We start from the raw sequence: 19,180 nt of genomic DNA, 5'->3' as shown, positions 1-19,180 counted from the left end.
CCCCAATAAATGTACACATGGCACACACACATACACCACACACACACACACACACACACACACACACACACACACACACACGGGTTGAGAGAGAGAGAGAGAGAGAGAGAGAGAGAGAGAGAGCGAGAGCGAGAGCGAGCAAACCCATCGAGGTCTCATTCCGTGTACAGTTTCTGGTATGGATAGCAGTCCTGTAGGAGAAAGTATGTTTTCAGCTGGGAGGACTCCTTGTAAGTTCTCAGGGCACAGCCCATATTCCTGCACATTAACTGAGAATTTGAACACATTGCATTCCAACAGAGACATAAGGGATTACCATAGCAGAGCTGGCCATATTCTTTTACACAGGGGAGAGCATTTTGAAGAATATCTTCGTTGATCAGATGGTTTCTTTGCTTCTTGTCTATACAAAAACTCTCCAAATTCTATTTAGTTTTCAGGGTAGGCACCCTGATCTTGAAATTTGAGTTTGCTTTACTAATTCTTTCTTTGTTTGGCTACATCACCATTACCTCATTGGCTTTTAGTGAGTTCTGTGGGAAGATGTCATCTGTAGAATATTGTTTCCTCTACCACCAGCCAAATGCATGCTTATGGAGACATTAGTTTTTGTCTTGTAATGACAGAAATCATGGGGCATGCTGTGTTCACTTATAATCTTAAAGATCATGCCTCCTGCTTTGCACAAAAGCATACCAATTTTTTGCACATCTACACTAGAATCCATGTATGGATTTACTCAATACATTGAATTTACTATGTTAAAAGCTCCATCTGGGAATTGCAGAAGAGGTAGGAAAGTTAATAAGGGTAGGTTTTATTTGTTGTTGTTGTTGTTTTAACAAGATTTTACTTTTTTGATGCTGTCACTAATGTCCTTGCCAAACTGATTGTGACAGTTGTCATTCACAAGTGTGTAGTCACTGTTGCCACATGGCCTGGGACACGGGCTCTCTTGTCCAAAGTTGGAGAGCCTGGGTGTAATCACAAGGTGGTATGGTAAGACCATTGGCCATTGTCACTGCTGTGGTTGAATTCCATGCCAACAGCTGCAGCACTTGGCTGACTCTGTCAATGTGCTGTCAGGTCCTGACAAGTGTCCATCATGCTGTTCCCCTTTGGTGGATCTAACACGCTTCCTGTTGCTGTTATGGACCTGCAGCCTGACATTCAGGGTAAATTGAGAATAGTGACTGTGAGCACAACTTTTGGTGTAAGGAATTCATTCTGACTGAATTTCCAGAAACCACACTATTGTCCTACAGTTTAGCTTCTTTTGCAAAAGGAAGATCAGAGACTGAAGATGAGGATCAGTGCTACGAAGCAGGAGGAACTGAGTTCAAATCCTCAGAATATACCTAAAAAGCTAGACATGGCCACAATCACACCTTTAACCTTAACACTGTATGATGTGTAGTGGGATGGTGTGGAGTAAAAGGGGGAGAATTGCTGGAGCTTGATGGCTATCGGCTTAGTTCCAGGTTCATTGAGAACCCCTGTGCCAATTGATAGATAGGCGCATATCACAAGGGGACACACACACACACACACACACACACACACACACACGAGATTAGGATGTTCTCAGAAATGGTCAAACCACCACCATCCTTGCTGTTATAATACCTCCATTGTAATGTGCTATCGGAAGGAAACAGGGAGTAATTAATTAACTGGTATAAAAATAAGAGGGGCCGGGCGGTGGTGGCGCATGCCTTTAGTCCCAGCACTTGGGAGGCAGAGGCAGGTGGATCTCTGTGAGTTTGAGGCCAGCCTGGTCTCCAAAGCAAGTTCCATGAAAGGCGCAAAGCTACACAGAGAAACCCTGTCTCGAAAAACAAACAAACAAAAAAAACCAAACAAACATAAAGAGGGTCTGGGTTTATTTACCAAACTAAGTACCTTGGAAGAAGCTAGGCAAGGTACATGCCTCCAGAATGCCATTTTAAGGAGGAATATTTTTATTTCATATGTGTAGGCAGACATGTCTTGTTGCATGGATGGTACTTGGCATAAGACCTGAAGAAAATAGTTACGTGACAGTCTGAGATGAGAGGTCCAGGTGACCCCTGTCTCAGCCTCCCAGTTGTTGATATTGCAGGCATGAGCCACCACAACCAAAACCTGTAGGTTTTGAGTACACATTATCAATGTGTACTTTTCAAACAACACTCAGAACTTGCTATCTATATTTCCTTGAGAAAAAAATGTAACTATAATTATTTTTCAGTCCTTCTAAACTACTCCTGGGCAAATTTTTATGTTAATTTGTTAACCTCTAAAGGAGCCAATATGCACTCATCCTGTACTCTAATTTCTTCTTATTAGACACCCCAGGGTGCCCTGTGCTCCTCTTATTTTACTCACTATGCAAATTCTATTACTGTCCAGAATTTCCCTTTAAGAAAGTGATGTACTGACCCGATAGTTGAAGATTAGGAATTCTAGTTTGGATGCCTTCTAAATCTAATTTTTGAGCAGTTGAGAAATTGTGTGAGATTTTGATTCATGCCATTTCTATCCCTTGGAATTACAAGCAGAGGTACCACTGCCAAGCTTCCTAGGAGCTCTCTATTATTTGGGTTCAAAGCCCAAAGCCTATGTAAAATATCTGAATAAATGTTTCCCAATACAACTCCCTCCAAGATATGCTAAGTGTTGCTAATAAATTCCTTCTGACTTTTTTCATCTACTCTTCCTTCAAATTAGGTTATAGTGTTTTATCCTCTGCCTTATTTTAGTTGAAAGGGGTGTTAGTTTGTATCCCTTCATGCAACTTCTGCTTTCAACCAGAGAGAAACTTAATTTATTTCCCACTCAAAGAAATCAAAATATAGACAAATTATATTAATTGCATGCAGGCCCTCAGGAGTTAGATAATGAAGAAAATGCCCCTTAGGCATAGACACTAAATTCTGTTGTTTTACAATTTCCACAGATGGCTTCCTTGAAAGATTATCTATACCAAGCTACAGGAAAGGAGCTAAGGGTTTCAGGAATCCAAAGTAGTTAGTGTTTCAGAAAGACAAGAAGAAGACAGAGGGGTCATGTCAGAGGTTCGCAGAGTATGCTCTGTAAGTCTTACATGAATGTTGATCATTTTATGTGTGAAAACCTGGGAAAAACATGACGGGGAGTTGTTAAGGATGAGGGAGCAGTCATGGAAATCTAGGAAATTACAGGCATGCAATAAAGTAGACCAACACATTCCATAGTGAGAATTTATAATAATAATAATAATAATAATAATAATAATAATAATAACAATAGTAATAATAATAATAGGAAAAACAAACAAACAAACAAATAAACTAATCTAAACTCTTTCAGAAGCCAAACACTTGTAGAGTTGCCGGGCAAATATATTACAATAAACATCATAGCTCTATTCTGGATGTTTTAAAAGCTACATGGGGAAGTAGAATGTTAGAAAATAAGACTGCATAAGGAAACACTAAAATGTATGCAATGTTAAACATGCTGGTTAAAATTGATAGTAGGTTATCCATTGAAAGAAATATCAAGAACTTAACATCTTAGCAATATAAAGAAGCATAGAGAAAAATATGACTGAGAAACATGAAACCAGTGTGGATGAGCTGTCATGCAACTCTACAAGATGTTATGCAAAACTTGATTCCCTGGAGGAGAGGAGTGAGATGGAACAGACAAACTTATACAAAGAAATAACAGCCAGAAATTTCCAAAATTATACCAAAAACCATAAAGTCACAGAGCCAAGAAGGTCAATAAAACACACACATGAGAAATACAAAGAAAACTCCAAATAGGAATATAATCATCAAATTCCTTAGAACTGTTGATTGTTTCTGCTAGTGATAAAAACAAAATATTAAAGTGTCCTAGGAAAAATACATATTACATTCTGAGGAATAACCATAGAATGACAGCAGATTTCTGCTAAAATAATTCATGTGAGAAGAAAATGGAGATGTAAGACAAATTGCTAAAAAGTCATATTAATAAAAAAAAAAAAAACAGCCAGGTATTGGGGTGAAAGCTGAAAGATCAGTGAGCCAGCCATGTCTCACTCTAGGAGATCCTCAGCCCAAGAGAGAGCTCCTTCCTGTACACTTACACCTATATACCTTTCTGTACCCTGTCATCTTACTTCTTCTCTCCACCCAGCTACATCACTTCCTCTTTCCACCCAGCTCTATCACTTCCTGTCTATCTGAACTGACCTCTATGGTTAACTAGCACTGAGATTAAAGGTGTGTGCCACCACGCCTGGCTCTGTTCCCAGTGTGGCCTTGAACTCACAGAGATCCAAATGGTTTTCTACCTCCCAAATGCTAGAATTAAAGGATGCTTCCACTGCCTGACCTCTATGCTTAATATAGTGCCTGGATTTGTTTGTTTGTTTTTTTTTTTTGATCACCTTATTGGGGTGCACAACTAAAATATCACCACATGGAGAAATACAGAAAATGCAGAAAGAAATGGCACAGCTTAATTGCATGTCCATGGCAGCATCTTTCTGAGGGGGAGATGAAGTTCAGTTGTACAGTATATAAAGTTACAGTTCATTGCAGGCAAACCTGCACCATATAAAACGTTTTTTAAAAGTACTTCAAAGGAAGTAAAATACTCCATGTTCCATGGGTCCATATAGAAACAGAAGGTGCTCCAAAATGGTAACAACTAAATGTGCATTTCCTGTACTTTAACTCTCTCTAAGGGGGAATGGAGAGTTTGAACAAAATCAACACCACCTTAAAGAGTTTGCAATGTGGAAAAGCATATGGCAATGGTAAAAAGGGAGAAGGGGAAGGGTTAGAAGATTTTTATCCCATGTGTGAAGTTAATTCTCCTTGTAGGTGGTCTAGGTAAATATGTACAAGAAAATATTAAAGTCATAAAATAAAACTTACATTTAGTAAGCCATTGTAGACATCAAATGGATTCAATAAATTACCATGATAACAAAATTAGAAAAAACCAGAAGCCCAGGAAGACTAGGTGAATAGGAAGAAGGCTGTGGTGAAATTTAGGCGATAGTAATAACCATGTGAGAGTTCCACATTCTAATACTCAACTTATAAGTGAAAAATTGGAGCAACATGTGAAAATGAGATCTTACAAACTGAGCATATGCAGCATATAGAAAATATAGTTCAAACAGACTGAACACATAGGCTAAACGTAAGCTGTGGGAAAATATAGCTTGCCAACAAGGATCGTAGGAAAGCTGAAGTTCCTTTATTAATATCAGAAAGCACATATTTTACTGCAACAATTTTATGGAGGATGCTAAAAGCTATTATATATTGGAAAGGGAATTGTTTTCCTTTTAATGATATACCCTACCAATTCTTAACATTTGTGTGCCAAACAAAGTAACTATATATAGAAAGCAAACATTAATAGAACAGAATGGAAAATTAGAAAAACCCCCAATTTCATGCAAACACATCAATACCCCTTGTCTTCAATAACCAAGAAAAACAAATAGACAGAAAATCAGTAAGTATATAGATTACAGCAACATTATCAACAAAGTTGACCTCATCGGCATTGACTGAGAACTCAATCCAACAACTGAGTGTCGAATTATGGTTTTGAAGTCTATGGAAAAAAATCTACCAAAATAGACTAAATTCTGGGCTATAAAACACCTCAGTAGACTGTAAATTATTTGAATCATAGCAAGTGTATTAACTGATCAATTAAATTATAAATAAGCAAGATATTAAGAAACATGCCTAAATATTTAGGAACTGACCTACTTAAAAATAACCCAAAGATCACAGAACAATCAAAATGGAAATCAGGAGCCAGAGACAATGGTTCAGATGTGCAGTCCCAGACCTTGGAAGGCTGAAATTGGAGGATCTTGAGTTCAAAACCAATAGAACAATCCAACAGTTTTTTCTGCTTCAAAAAATGTAAAGGGGGAAATATCAACCAAACTTATCAGAATGTTAGAATGTTGACCTGGCAGAACTTAGTGGGCTATTTACAGTCCAAAAATGCCTTCTAGAGAGCATTTCAAAGAAAGAGCTCACATCTTGTAGCCCTGAAAGAATGTGAACCAAGCCAAGCTTATGAAAGCTGTTTCCAGTTTGAGCCAGAGCTTGTGACTATGTATAATTTTTCTTTGTTTAATGTGTCTAGAGGTGTTCAGAATCAAACTGATCTAGACAGTGTTTTAAGCCTTGAAGAGCAGAGAAATGACCATAGCCTGAAATATAAGGATACATTTTTGTTCTTGCTATCTGTCGTACTATTTTAACTGTTTTTCTTTCTTCTTGGTACTAGGAATCTCAATAATAGTTGGCCACATGATTGTAGTGATTAAACTGTTTTTCTCTCAACCTGTTGACAGGGAAATAAAATGTGAATTAAGTTGTGATCAGCAGAGTTATATATGATAACTTTTGCTGCCTCGGGTACTAAAATTTGGGCTGGAGAGATGGCTCAGTTATTAAGAATGCTTACTGATCTTTCAAATGACTCAAATTCAATTTCCAGCACTTATGTTAGATGACTTACAACCTCCTGTAACTCTAAAACCAGAGAGATCTAATAGCTCCTGCCTCTGTGGACATTTGTACTCTGATGCACATATCAATATATAGACACACAGACATACACATAATTAAAAATAAAGTAAATCTAAAGAAAAGACATTCAAACTTCTGAATCTATTGTTTGCCTCAGAACTGAACCTGAGAAACTGGCTTGGCCAAACTTTGTTGAGATCTCTCAAATGTCTATGTAGTTGGATGACCTAGGAGGGACTCTTGTATCTGATGACTGTCAAACAGACTGTTAACTGGAATGATATGAATAAAGATAATGTGGTCATTTCACTTCTCATCACATGTCCACTAATTTCTTCTCAGGAGCTTGTTCACAAGGCAAACTCAGAGCCTCAAGTCCAACATGAGGATGTGAATTCCTAGGTCTATGTACATGTTCAAGTACCACTATAGAGCATGCTTGTTAAGATATTGGCCAAAGAGAATCAATAGGTGAACCCAAGAGTATATTTTTCCCAGGCATCATGGAAACTGAATCTGTTTGAAAGTGTTAGCCTAAGTCAGGATTGTGCCCTATAGCTTAGCTGCCTTCTAATTTGTTATATCACTTAGCCTGACTCCTAATTTGTGGCAATTCTAATTTAGTTTTTCAAATGCTGGGATTCCAGGCATGAGCCACAAGCATGCTTGGCTTAGAAGTATATTTTAAAAGGGAAGACAGAATCTTCTTTTAATATATAAATGGGAAGGGTTAATCTGAGATAGTAAGTGGATTTATAGTACCTCACTGGTAAAATGTATCTGCAAATGAAATTCTTGGAATAAACCATATTTTCAGCTAATTTTGATGTAACTGAGTCAAATTGATGGTTTTATATAATTATAAAGCCTTATGCCATTTTCTTTTCAAACTACATTTTAAGGTATGCCCAATTTGGTAGAATTTTAATTTGCATGTATTATATAAACATTTATTATCAATAAGATAAAAGTAATTATCTTAAGAATTTGTGCCGGACCAACCCCCAGCTCCTGTCTACCCTGGAACTCCCATCTGGACCAGAGGAGGTTATAGCCTGGGGATATAGCCAGAGAGGCAACTGCCCCTGGGTCCCACCTCTGGACACAGGCCACTCCTGGAGGACCTGACCAACTTGGCCCCAGTTTCCTGCCAATCGGCGGGCCCTGCAGGAAGGCTCCCCTTTTCCCAAGACTGCAGGCAGACATTGCAGTCTCCAAACCCTGCCCCCACACCCATCTGCTGGAGACTCGAGCCACTTCCTGAGAATCAGAGACCAGCCCCAAGCTTCCATTCTGCCCCGGAACCCCCATCTGGACCAGAGACTAGAGGAACTCCCATCTGGACAAGAGGAGTACCCATCTGGACAAAATATGGAGAGACCAGGGACTTCCCGAGATTCAGAGTCCAGCCCCCCAGCTCCTATCCAGCCAGCACTATCATCTGGACCAGCACTCCCATTTGGCACAGAGCTTCCATCTGGACCAGAGAGAGGCTCCCTAAATCTGTCAACTCTCTCTGGACCAAGTACACTGATAAGACCAAGAACGAACACAAGAGGAGATTGTCAGACGTCCAGGCAGAAGTACATACAACAAAATAAAGAGCAATACAGCATCACCAGAACCTAGCCCTTCTCCAACAGCTAGACCTGAACATCATGGAATGGAAGAAGAAGAAGAAGAAGAAGAAAACAACCTTATAAGTAACATCATGAAGAGGCTAGAGCCTTATATAGAAGAAATCAAAAATAAAGTAGAGGAACAGACAAACAAAAAATGGGAAGAACGCTATAAAAAACTAGAGGAAAGGACAATTAAAGCAGAAGAAAACAATAAATCCTTGAATGAAAATCATGAAAAAGCAAGGGAGACAATCCAAGACCTGAAGAGGGAAATAGAAAAAATGAAGAAGACATTAGCAGAAGGAATGCTGGAAATAGAAAATCTGAGTAAACAAACAGGAACTTCAGAGACAAGTATAACCAACAGAATACAAGAGATGGAAGAGAGGATCTCTGGTGTTGAAAATAAGGTAGAAGAAATAGATTCATCAGTCAAAGAAAATGCTAAAACCAACAAAGTCATGACCCAAAATGTCCAAGAAATTTGGGACACCATGAAAAGACCAAACCTACAAATAATAGGGATAGAGGAAGGAGAAGAATACCAACTCAAAGGCACAGAAAATATATTTAACAAGATCATAGAAGAAAACTTTCCCAACTTAAAGAAGGAAATGCCTATGAAGATACAAGAAGCCTATAGAACACCAAACAGACTAGACCCCCCAAAAAAGTCCCCTTGCCACATAATAATTAAACAACTAAACATACAGAATAAAGAAAGAATATTAAGGGCAGCAAAGGAAAAAGGCCAAGTGACTTATAAAGGCAAACCCATCAGAATAACACCCGATTTCTCAATGGAGACTTTGAAAGCCAAAAGGACCTGGACAGATATAATGCAGACACTAAGAGACCATGGATGCCAGCCTAGAGTAATATACCCAGCAAAACTTTCAATCATCATAGATGGAGTGAACAAGACCTTCCAAGACAAAACCAGATTTAAACAATACTTATCCACAAACCCAGCCATACAGAAAGCACTAGAAGGAAAATTCCAACCTAAGGAAGGCAGATACACCCATGAAAACACAGGCAATAGACAACACCACAGCAGTAAACCCCAAAGAAGAGAAGTACACACACACTACCACCAAAAAATAAAAATAACAACAGGAATGAACAATCACTGGTCATTAATATCCCTTAATATCAATGGACTTAATTCACCTATAAAAAGACACAGACTAACAGAATGGATACGAAAACAGGATCCATCTTTCTGCTGCATACAAGAAACACACCTCAAATTCAAAGACAGACACCTCCTAAGAATAAGAGGCTTCCAATCAAAGACCTTCCAATCAAAGACCTTCCAATCAAATGGTCTTAAGAAGCAAGCTGGTGTAGCCATCCTAATATCCAGCAAAATAGACTTCAAACTAAAATCAATCAAAAGAGATGATGAAGGACATTACATACTCATCACAGGAAAGATCCACCAAGATGAAGTCTCAATTCTGAACATTTATGCCCCAAACACAAGGGCACCCACATATGTAAAAGAAACATCACTAAAGCTTAAATCACATATAAAACCCCACACATTAATAGTGGGAGACTTCAACACACCACTTTCACCTCTGGACACATAGGTCAAATTGAAACTTAACAGAGACATAATGGACTTAACTGATGTTATGGCTCAAATGGACTTAATCGATATCTACAGAACATTCCACCCAAACAAAAAAGAATATACCTTCTTCTCAGCATCCCATGGAACTTTCTCTAAAATCGACCACATAGTTGGCCACAAAGCAAATCTCAACAGATACAAAACAATTGGAATAACCTCCTGTGTTCTATCAGACCACCATGGTTTAAAGTTAGATTTCAACAACAGAAAAAACTACAGAAATCCTACAATCTCATGGAAACTGAATAATGCTCAACTGAATCACCAATGGGTTAAAGAAGAAATAAAGAAAGAAATTAAAGACTTTCTAGAGATCAATGAAAATGAATACATCACATACCCAAACTTATGGGATACTATGAATGAAGTGCTAAGAGGGAAATGCATAGCACTGATTGCCCACATAAAGAAGCTGGAGAAATCTCATGCTAGTGACTTGACAGCACACCTGAAAGCCCTTGAACAGGAAGAAGCAAAGTCTCCCAGGAGGAACAGATGCCGGGAAATTATCAAATTGAGAGCTGAAATCAATAAAATAGAAACAAAGAGAACAATACAAAGGATTAATGAAACATAGAGTTCGTTCTTTGAGAAGATCAACAAGATAGACAAGCCCTTATCCAAACTAACCAAAAGACAGAGAGAGAGAGCATCCAAATTAACAAAATCAGAAATGAAAAGGGGGACATAACAACAATGAGGAAATCCAGAGAATAATCAGGTCATACTTCAAAAACTTCTACTCCACAAAACTGGAAAATCTAAAAGAAATGGATAATTTTCTGGATAGGTACCACATACCTAAGTTAAATCAAGACCAGATAAATCATTTAAATAGTCCAATAACCCCTAAGGAAATAGAATCAGTCATTAAAAGTCTCCCAACCAAAAAAAGCCCTGGACCTGATGGTTTCACTGCAGAATTCTACCAGATCTTCAAAGAAGACTTAATACCAATACTCTTTAAATTGTTCCACACAATAGAAGCAGAAGGTATATTACCAAACTCCTTCTATGAGTCTACAATTACCCTGATTCCTAAACCAAACAAAGATGCAACAAACAAAGAGAACTACAGACCAATCTCCCTCATGAACATTGATGCAAAAATACTCAGTAAAATTCTGGCAAACAGACTCCAAGTACACATCAAAACAATTATCTACCATGATCAAGTAGGCTTCATCCCAGGGATGCAAGGGTGGTTCAACATACGAAAGTCTGTCAATGGAATACACCATATAAACAAACTCAAGGAAAAAACCACATGATCATCTCACTAGATGCAGAAAAGGCATTTGACAAAATCCAACACCCCTTCATGATAAAGGTCTTGGAGCGATCAGGAATACAGGGAACATAACTAAACATAATAAAGGCAATCTACAGCAAGCCAACAGCCAACATCAAATTAAATGGAGAAAAACTCAAAGCAATACCACTAAAATCAGGAACAAGGCAAGGCTGTCCCCTCTCCCCCTAGTTATTCAATATAGTACTTGAAGTACTAGCCAGAGCTATAAGACAACATAAAGAGATTGAGGGGATACAAATTGGAAAGGAAGAAGTCAAGCTCTCCCTATTTGCAGATGACATGATAGTATACATGAGTTACCCCAAAAATTCAATCAAGGAACTGATACAGCTAATAAAAACCTTCAGCAACATTGCAGGATACAAGATCAACTAAAAAAAATCAGTAGCCCTCCTATATACAGTAGACAAACAGTCTGAGAAGGAAATCAGAGATACATCACCCTTTACAATAGCCACAAATGATATAAAATACCTTGGGGTTACACTAACTAAGCATGTGAAGGACCTATATGACAAGAACTTTAAGTGCCTGAAAAAAGAAATTGAAGAAGATGTCAGAAAATGGAAATATCTCCCATGCTCATGGATAGGCAGGATTAACATAGTAAAAATGGCGATCTTACCAAAGGCAATCTACAGATTCAACGCAATTCCCATCTAATTAACAACACAATTATTCACAGATCTGGAAAGAATAATACTTAACTTCATATGGAAAAACAAAAAACCCAGGATAGCCAAAAGAATCCTGTACAATAAAACAACCTCTGGAGGCATCACAATCCCCGACCTCAAGCTCTACTATAGAGCTACTGTAATAAAAAAACAGCTTGGTACTGGCATAAAAACTGACATGTGGACCAATGGAATCGAATTGAAGACCCTGACATTAACCCGCACAACTATGAACATATAATTTTTGACAAAGAAGCCAAAAATGTACAATGGAAAAAAGAAAGCAATTTCAACAAATGGTGCTGGCATAACTGGATGTCAATGTGTAGAAGGCTGCAAATAGATCCATATCTGTCACCATGCACAAAACTTAATTCCAAGTGGATCAAAGACTTCAACATAAATCCAGCTACTCTGAACCTGATAGTAGAGAAAGTAGGAAGTACTCTTGAACGCATTGGCACTGGAGAACACTTTCTAGATATAACACCAGTAGCACAGACACTGAGAGAAACAACCTATCAATGGGACCTGTTGAAACTGAGAAGCTTTTGTAGAGCAAAGGACATGGTCAACAAGACAAAGAGACAGCCTACAGAATGGGAAAAGGTCTTCACCAGCCCCACATCTGACAGAGGGCTGATATCCAGAATATATAAAGAACTCAAGAAATTAGACATCAAAATGTCCAACAGTCCAATTAAGAAATGGGCTATAGAACTAAACAGAGAATTCTCAACAGAGGAAGTTAAAATGGCTGAAAGACATTTAAGGAATTGCTCAACATCCCTAATTATCTGGGAAATGCAAATCAGAAGGACTCTGAGATACCGCCTTACACCTGTCAGAATGGCTAAGATCAAAAGCACAGAAGACAGCTTATGCTGGAGAGGATGTGGAGCAAGGGAAACTCTCCTCCACTGCTGGTGGGAATGCAAGCTTGTACAACCACTTTGGAAATCAATATGGCGCTTCCTTAGAAAATTGGGAATCCATCTCCCCCAAGAGCCAGCTGTAGCACTCTTGGGCATATACCCCAGGAATGCTCAATCATACCACAAGGACATTTGCTCAGCTATGTTCGTATCAGCTTTGTTTGTAATAGCCAGAACCTGGAAACAACCTAGATGCCCTTCAACTGAAGAATGGATAAAGAAAATATGGTACATATACACAATGGAGTACTAATCAGCAGAGAAAAACAATGACATCATGAGGTTTGCAGGCAAATGGATGGATCTGGAAAAATTCATCCTGAGTGAGGTAACCTAGACTCAGAAGGACAAACATGGTATGTACTCACTCATAGGAGGATACTAGATGTAAAACAAAGATGACTAGACTGCTATACAACTCCAGGGAGGCTACCTAGAAAACAGGACCCTAGGAAAGACCCAAGGATCACCCAATGACAGAGAAATGGATGAGATCTACATAAATAACCTGGACAACAGTGGGAGTAATGAAGGGCAAGATTTGAGGGAAAGAAAGCTTAGGGGAGCAGGAGATCCCAGCTGGATCAAGAACAGAAAGGGAGAATGAGGAATAACAGACCATGATAAATGAAGACCACATGAGAACAGGAATAGGCAGAGTGCTGGAGAGGTCCCCAGAAATCCACAATGATATATCCTCTGTAGTCTGCTGGTAATGGTCGAGAGAAAGCCTGATCTGACCTAGTCTGGTGATCAGATGACTAAACACCCTAACAGTCATCTTGGAACTCTCATCCAATAACTGATGGAAGTGGATGCAGAGATCCTTAGCCAGGCCCCAGATGGAGCTCCAGGTGTCCAACTGTCGATAAAGAGGAGGGACTGCAAGAGCGTGAATTGTTGAATCCAAGATTGGAAAAGCACAGGGACAAATAGCCAAACTAATGGAAACACATGAATTATGAACCAAAGGCTGTGGAGCCTCCAGCTGGATCAGGCCCTCTGGATAAGTGAGACAATTGAATAGCTTGATCTGTTTGGGAGGCACCCAGTCTGTGGGACCAGGATCTGTCCTTAGTGCATGAGCTGGCTGTTTGAAACCTTGGGCTTACACAGGGACACTTTCCTCAGTCTGGAAGGAGGTGACAGGACCTGCCTGTACTGAATCCACCAGGTTTAAATGAATCCCCAGGGGTGCCTTGATCCTGGAATACTTGGGAATGGAGGGGAGGGGCTGGAGGGAAGGTGAGGTGGAGGCGGGAGGGGGGAGGACAGGGGAACCCATGGCTGATGTATAAAATTTAAAATACATAATAATAAAGAAAAAAAAAAAGAATTTGTGCCAGAATGGCTCACATGGAGAGCATTGTTTTGGGTGACAAAGTACTTTGATAAAACTCCAGGCAGTAATTTAGATTTGGGGGAATATTGTGTACAAAAGTGATGATAGTTATTTGTGAAGACAAAAGCAGACATGATTTGTGGGTAGAGCAGAAGAAGAGAGAAAGCACACAATAGTGAGCATGTAGAATGAAGTGCCCAGGTCTTCACACACTCTTGAGGACCTCTCACCATGGCTTACACTGTAATTGAAACTGATAAGACATTTAAATCAAGCACTTAACAAAATGTACAGGAGATGAAGTTTTGACACAAAAGGCATTGATTGTTTTTTCCTTTGTCACTCTCTGTTGCTCTTGGTCTCTAAATGGATACTCTTGATGCATGGGAATGTCTACGATTACTTGACAGACACTAGGCATGTGCCCGGGCTTCTGGGGTACTTGCTGCCTATTTGGAGAGGAAGATTTACATATGTTAAAAGAAGTTAAAGCAAGAAGTTGGGCCTGAATTACCAAGTGATATCCTTGAAATGATGGCAGTGGGCAACCTAGGTAACTGGGTGACCTTTGCATTTCATAGTTAGGTGCAATACATGCATACCAATAAATGACAGTTATTTTGAAAGAAAAGTCATATCCTTCTATTCGCCAATTTCACAGTTTCTGTGAGGCTAGGTAAGCAGGGAAGTGTGAAGTACAGCCAGATACAAGGTAGCATTCTATAAGTGCCTGCCCATATTTCTATGCTCACTGTCTTGGATTTTGGAGTCCATCATCCACAACTCTAACTAACACTATAATTTTCACAACTTAGGTATTTGCATATTGGTTGTCTTGTTTTATCTTGAAATGATTCCAATAAGACCTCTTTTTCTCAGATGAGGATAGACGAGGCAAGAATGATTCTTTTAAATCTTTAATCTGAAAGCCCTTTCCCAGATATTTGAAACCACATGCATAGCTGACAATAAATAATATTAGCTATCTATATGACATACTTCCTGTGAAATGATACCACAAATAAGTGAGAAAATATTTGAAGTATTCCTCAAAGAGGAGTGAATAAAGATGCATATCAGGGTGAGTTTTCAAGGCTGTGCTGTTATCTGTTAAGGACTTTAGTAACATTCACACTTAATGGGACAGTCTCATTATGGTGAGATTTTTTTTTTTCTTAATTTAAACACTCAAATGCTCAAAACAGATTTGGAGCAACTAGACAGTAAATGAAAAGGGTGAAACCAAGGGCTGGAGTTGTGAAGATTAAATTAGCTGCTGGCTCTCTTCTATTTTCAGGACCTGCATGTCTATATTCTGATTTCTTTATATAGTACTTAAATGCTTAATTCCCCATTTCCCTTTTAGTCATATAGGACTGACTTCCATGGGTCTATTTTCATTCACTTCGAAATTGTCCCCCTGCTGAAGCTTCCCATGTTTTCTGTCATGAGGGGCACAACCTGATCACCCTCTTGCCTGTTTAACATTTCAAGATTTTTTCCCCTTCCCTCCCTGTCTTGTATCTAATGAGCAAATTATCTAAAAATAGATGTGTTCATCATTCTACAAAATGTTGTATCTCCTGTAGATTGGAGGCCAGTGTGATTGTAAGAGACGTGTGTCTGGCAGACAATGCTTTCAGTGCCTGGATGGATTCTATGACCTGCAGGCATCGGATCCTGATGGCTGCCGCCCCTGTAACTGCAATCCTTCTGGGACTGTGGATGGAGACATTACCTGTCACCAAAATTCAGGCCAGTGCTTGTGTAAAGCGAACGTTATTGGTATGTTCAATGCACAAGTTTACAGTCACATCTCTATTTCCATCTGGGGAAAAAGAAAAACCTCTATTTGATTTCTTAACTGAAGGGTAAAGCAGATTTTCTTGCACAAGTCTGGGGAAAAATAGTTTGTATGAAATTAACTGTCTAAAAATGACTAAATTAATAATTGTATCAAACTGTAGTTTGAAGCTCTGTTTAATCAACCCTTTAGAAGTTTTTTATTCAGTAGATGCATTAGTTACACAGACTCAACTAATAAGTCATAGAAAAATATAATTTGCCTGCTGCATAGATGTTTCTTTTAGAAAATTAGCACTTTTTCAAAATGTTTTACACTTAATGAGTTCTAAGCAAATCATTTCCCTGCTAGTTTTAATAGACTAAAATAAATGGATTTTTTTCAAAACATTCTGTGCTAAAGGGTACTTTGTGATAAATCTTTCCTTTTTTTATTATATTTCTTTGAACTGTCCCTGTGAAATGCAAAGCAAGTCAATGTAATTCCACACATCATGTTTATTGCTAGGGTTACTTATAAAGGGTCACATAATTTTAATTTAGTAATTCTGTGCCAAGCTGATTATAATAAACAGCAAGCTTTGGTGTTATTTATCATTTTTTTATACAAGACATGCTTTTTTGTTTGTTACTCCCACAGGTATTTTTCAGAAATTAGATTTGATTATAGCAATTTATTACATCCAGCATTTTTGAGGGGAACCACCGCCACATAAGGACAAAATTTATCAAGTGCCCAAAATGCACCACGTATATAATGCACTTTGAAATTTTGATGTATGAGAATATTATGAAAGGAAAGTTTTCTGATGAAGTGTACCCTGTATTTTAACTGAGCATGCCCTGGTTCCTGTAGGAAGTTTAAAAAAGACCTTGGAATTTCTATTGTCGCCCAAGACACCAAGTCCTATGTGGTTTTACTGACACTGACCTGAACTTCAAAATAATAAATGTGCCTAGCAGTGATATCTACACACACACACACACACACACACACACACACATACACACACACACACATGTTCTTACATGTAATTCTGAATTATGTATATATTTATGTTATATAACCCAATCTATTTTGTTCATTCCTATATATACAAACTCCACAGCTCTGGTATACAAACATTTTAATTAATCTAGAGATGATAGGTCTGATGACATCACATAAGCTCTCTATGGTTTAAGGAAAAATTAGATAAAAGTGTGTAACATTAACCCCACCTTTATTTATGGAAAGTACACAAACACTAACTTCGGAAAGAAAGTCTGGCTGACTTATGGAGGGGTGACATGTAGAATTCATTCCATGTGTCTTTCTTTGTTTTTGGGTATGAGACATGTTTTAAATTCAAGATATAGAAACACATGTTAAACCCAGGCCTTTGTAGACAATGTAGTGGGGCCTCTCTATTCAGGAAAAGCTTTTCTGTGGTAGTTAGAGCCTACATCTTAAGAAGGACACTTTAATCACCTAAAACTCATCATGACCTCTGCCATTTCCTATTGTCATCTACTCATTTTGTCAGCTGCCGCAAGTAGTGTCCCACAGGAAAATATAAATATGTATTTTGTGAAGATTAAATCATTGCTTTAGCAATATTATAAATAATGATTTCTATAGTAATCCCTGCAAGTGAAATATTTTTAATAAAAGCACGAACTTGACGTGAATATATATTTTCCTAATAGGATTAGCAACCATCCTCATTGAAGATTGCCTTGTTAACAGGAACACACAAAACCCTGAAAACATGAGGGTGTGTTGTATACATTTCAGAAGGCAAACTGTTTGAGTTAACAAAACTGTTAAATCTTACTAATGATTCTATAACCAGTAAAATACATTACCACCAATAATTTTATTAAAGTAGGTCATTCATCTAGAATAAAAAGGGAGAGAAGAATGTGAATTAAATGCCAAGTGTGCTAACTCGCCCGCACTTGTTAGCTCCGAGTGTGATGCCCTGTAGGCCTCCGTGAGTATCGTTAGGGATAGATTACCTGTCAGGAATATGTATGGCATATTCAAATAAGTACTGTGCATATTTTTAAAACTGATCTGATATGAATCCATGTAGACCGATTTTAATAGTTCAAAATGAGTCATAATTCTTGTTAACAATACAGTTATTTTTAAAATCTGCAGCAATAGTGGTCCTTTTTTATTTTCCTTATTGAAATTAAATGATATGCCTTAGGTGAGCCATTCATCATTGTTAAAGAACTTGCCTTCTATTGGAGTTTGAATGAATTTTTGTCCATCTACATACACATTATGCATTTTCTTCCAGCTTAGGGCTGCTTTTCTTCATATCAGTGCCTGAGAATGTATTTGACTCTTGGTTTAGGACTCATTTTTTATTACAATTATACAATTATAGTTTGAAATAGATGTCTCAGTTGATTCAATGCCATGCAGTCAGGTATTTACATTCATGGATACACGAAGAGTCTGTCCAAAGGGAAGGGGTTTGCACCTAAACATCACTGTTGATTTCTTTAAATTCCTTTTCTTGGCAATGTCCTTGTTGAGACTAACCTAAGTTGTCAGAGGTTTAAGGCTAGGTGACAAAACATTTTTCTCCATTTGTAAAATGTATGTACATGCCCCTCTAAAGAAAAATAACATAAGGATCCAAGTTTGCTTCATGCCTAACAGGTGTGTTTTGAATCACATGATTTGACAAGCACTGAGCTGGCAAGCATAATTCATATTAATTGAAAATGATAAAATATAGAATATACAAAGGATTAAAATAAAGTTGTTCTGGGTCAGTTGTAGTTATGTCAGGTATTTACTTTTGTAACAGCTGAAAGTAAGTGTGCATGTGCCCGTCACAAGGACAGTTGTCAGACAAAGGTTTACTTTTTCTTCTCCCCCAGCTTTGAAAGGTATGGTAACAAACAAAAACTCAGTATACATGGAATACATGCAGTATGCATTCAGTATAACATGGAGTTTCAGTGTGTGGACAATTTGTGAAAGGATTGTGAGGTTATTTGTAGTGAAAACTATTAAGATTGATTCTCTTACCAGCTTTTATGTATACACTTGAACACAATGTGCCACTGTAACTCCAGCCATGGTGATGGAGACCTGAATTGTAGAACATGTTTTTTCTGTCCAGCTGGTGTTTTGTACTTTGCTTACCCCCCTAGAAAAATCTTACTAGTTCCCTTCAGGCAATTTTGAGTTTTTGAAAAGTAACTCATGTGCCATGTGCATGTTTATACTCCAAAGCCTATTTTACTAGAGTAGTTTTGATATTTATGGAAGTAGTCCCCATGCATGCAACAAAAGTAATGTGCACCTTCTG

At 38.1% G+C, this 19,180-nt stretch overlaps 1 protein-coding gene across 2 annotated transcripts in view; it reads left to right on the top strand.

The window, feature by feature from the left end:
- Ush2a (usherin) overlaps positions 1 to 19,180 on the top strand; it is a 701,257-nt gene that overhangs the window by 131,228 nt on the left and 550,849 nt on the right. For both annotated transcript variants that reach the window (XR_004946207.1, XM_036202543.1), the window contains exon 11: positions 15,650 to 15,845. Coding sequence is in view for 1 of the 2 variants with exons in the window: in XM_036202543.1 (XP_036058436.1) it covers positions 15,650 to 15,845 (196 nt within the window). In the remaining variant the exon portion in view is untranslated. The remainder of the gene's footprint in view (positions 1 to 15,649; positions 15,846 to 19,180) is intronic.

The sequence above is a fragment of the Onychomys torridus genome, chromosome 11, assembly GCF_903995425.1.
Source record: "Onychomys torridus chromosome 11, mOncTor1.1, whole genome shotgun sequence".
NCBI classification, from domain to species: domain Eukaryota; kingdom Metazoa; phylum Chordata; class Mammalia; order Rodentia; family Cricetidae; genus Onychomys; species Onychomys torridus.
Note: the sequence above shows the minus strand (reverse complement) of the source record. Positions and strands in the feature narration are given on the sequence as shown.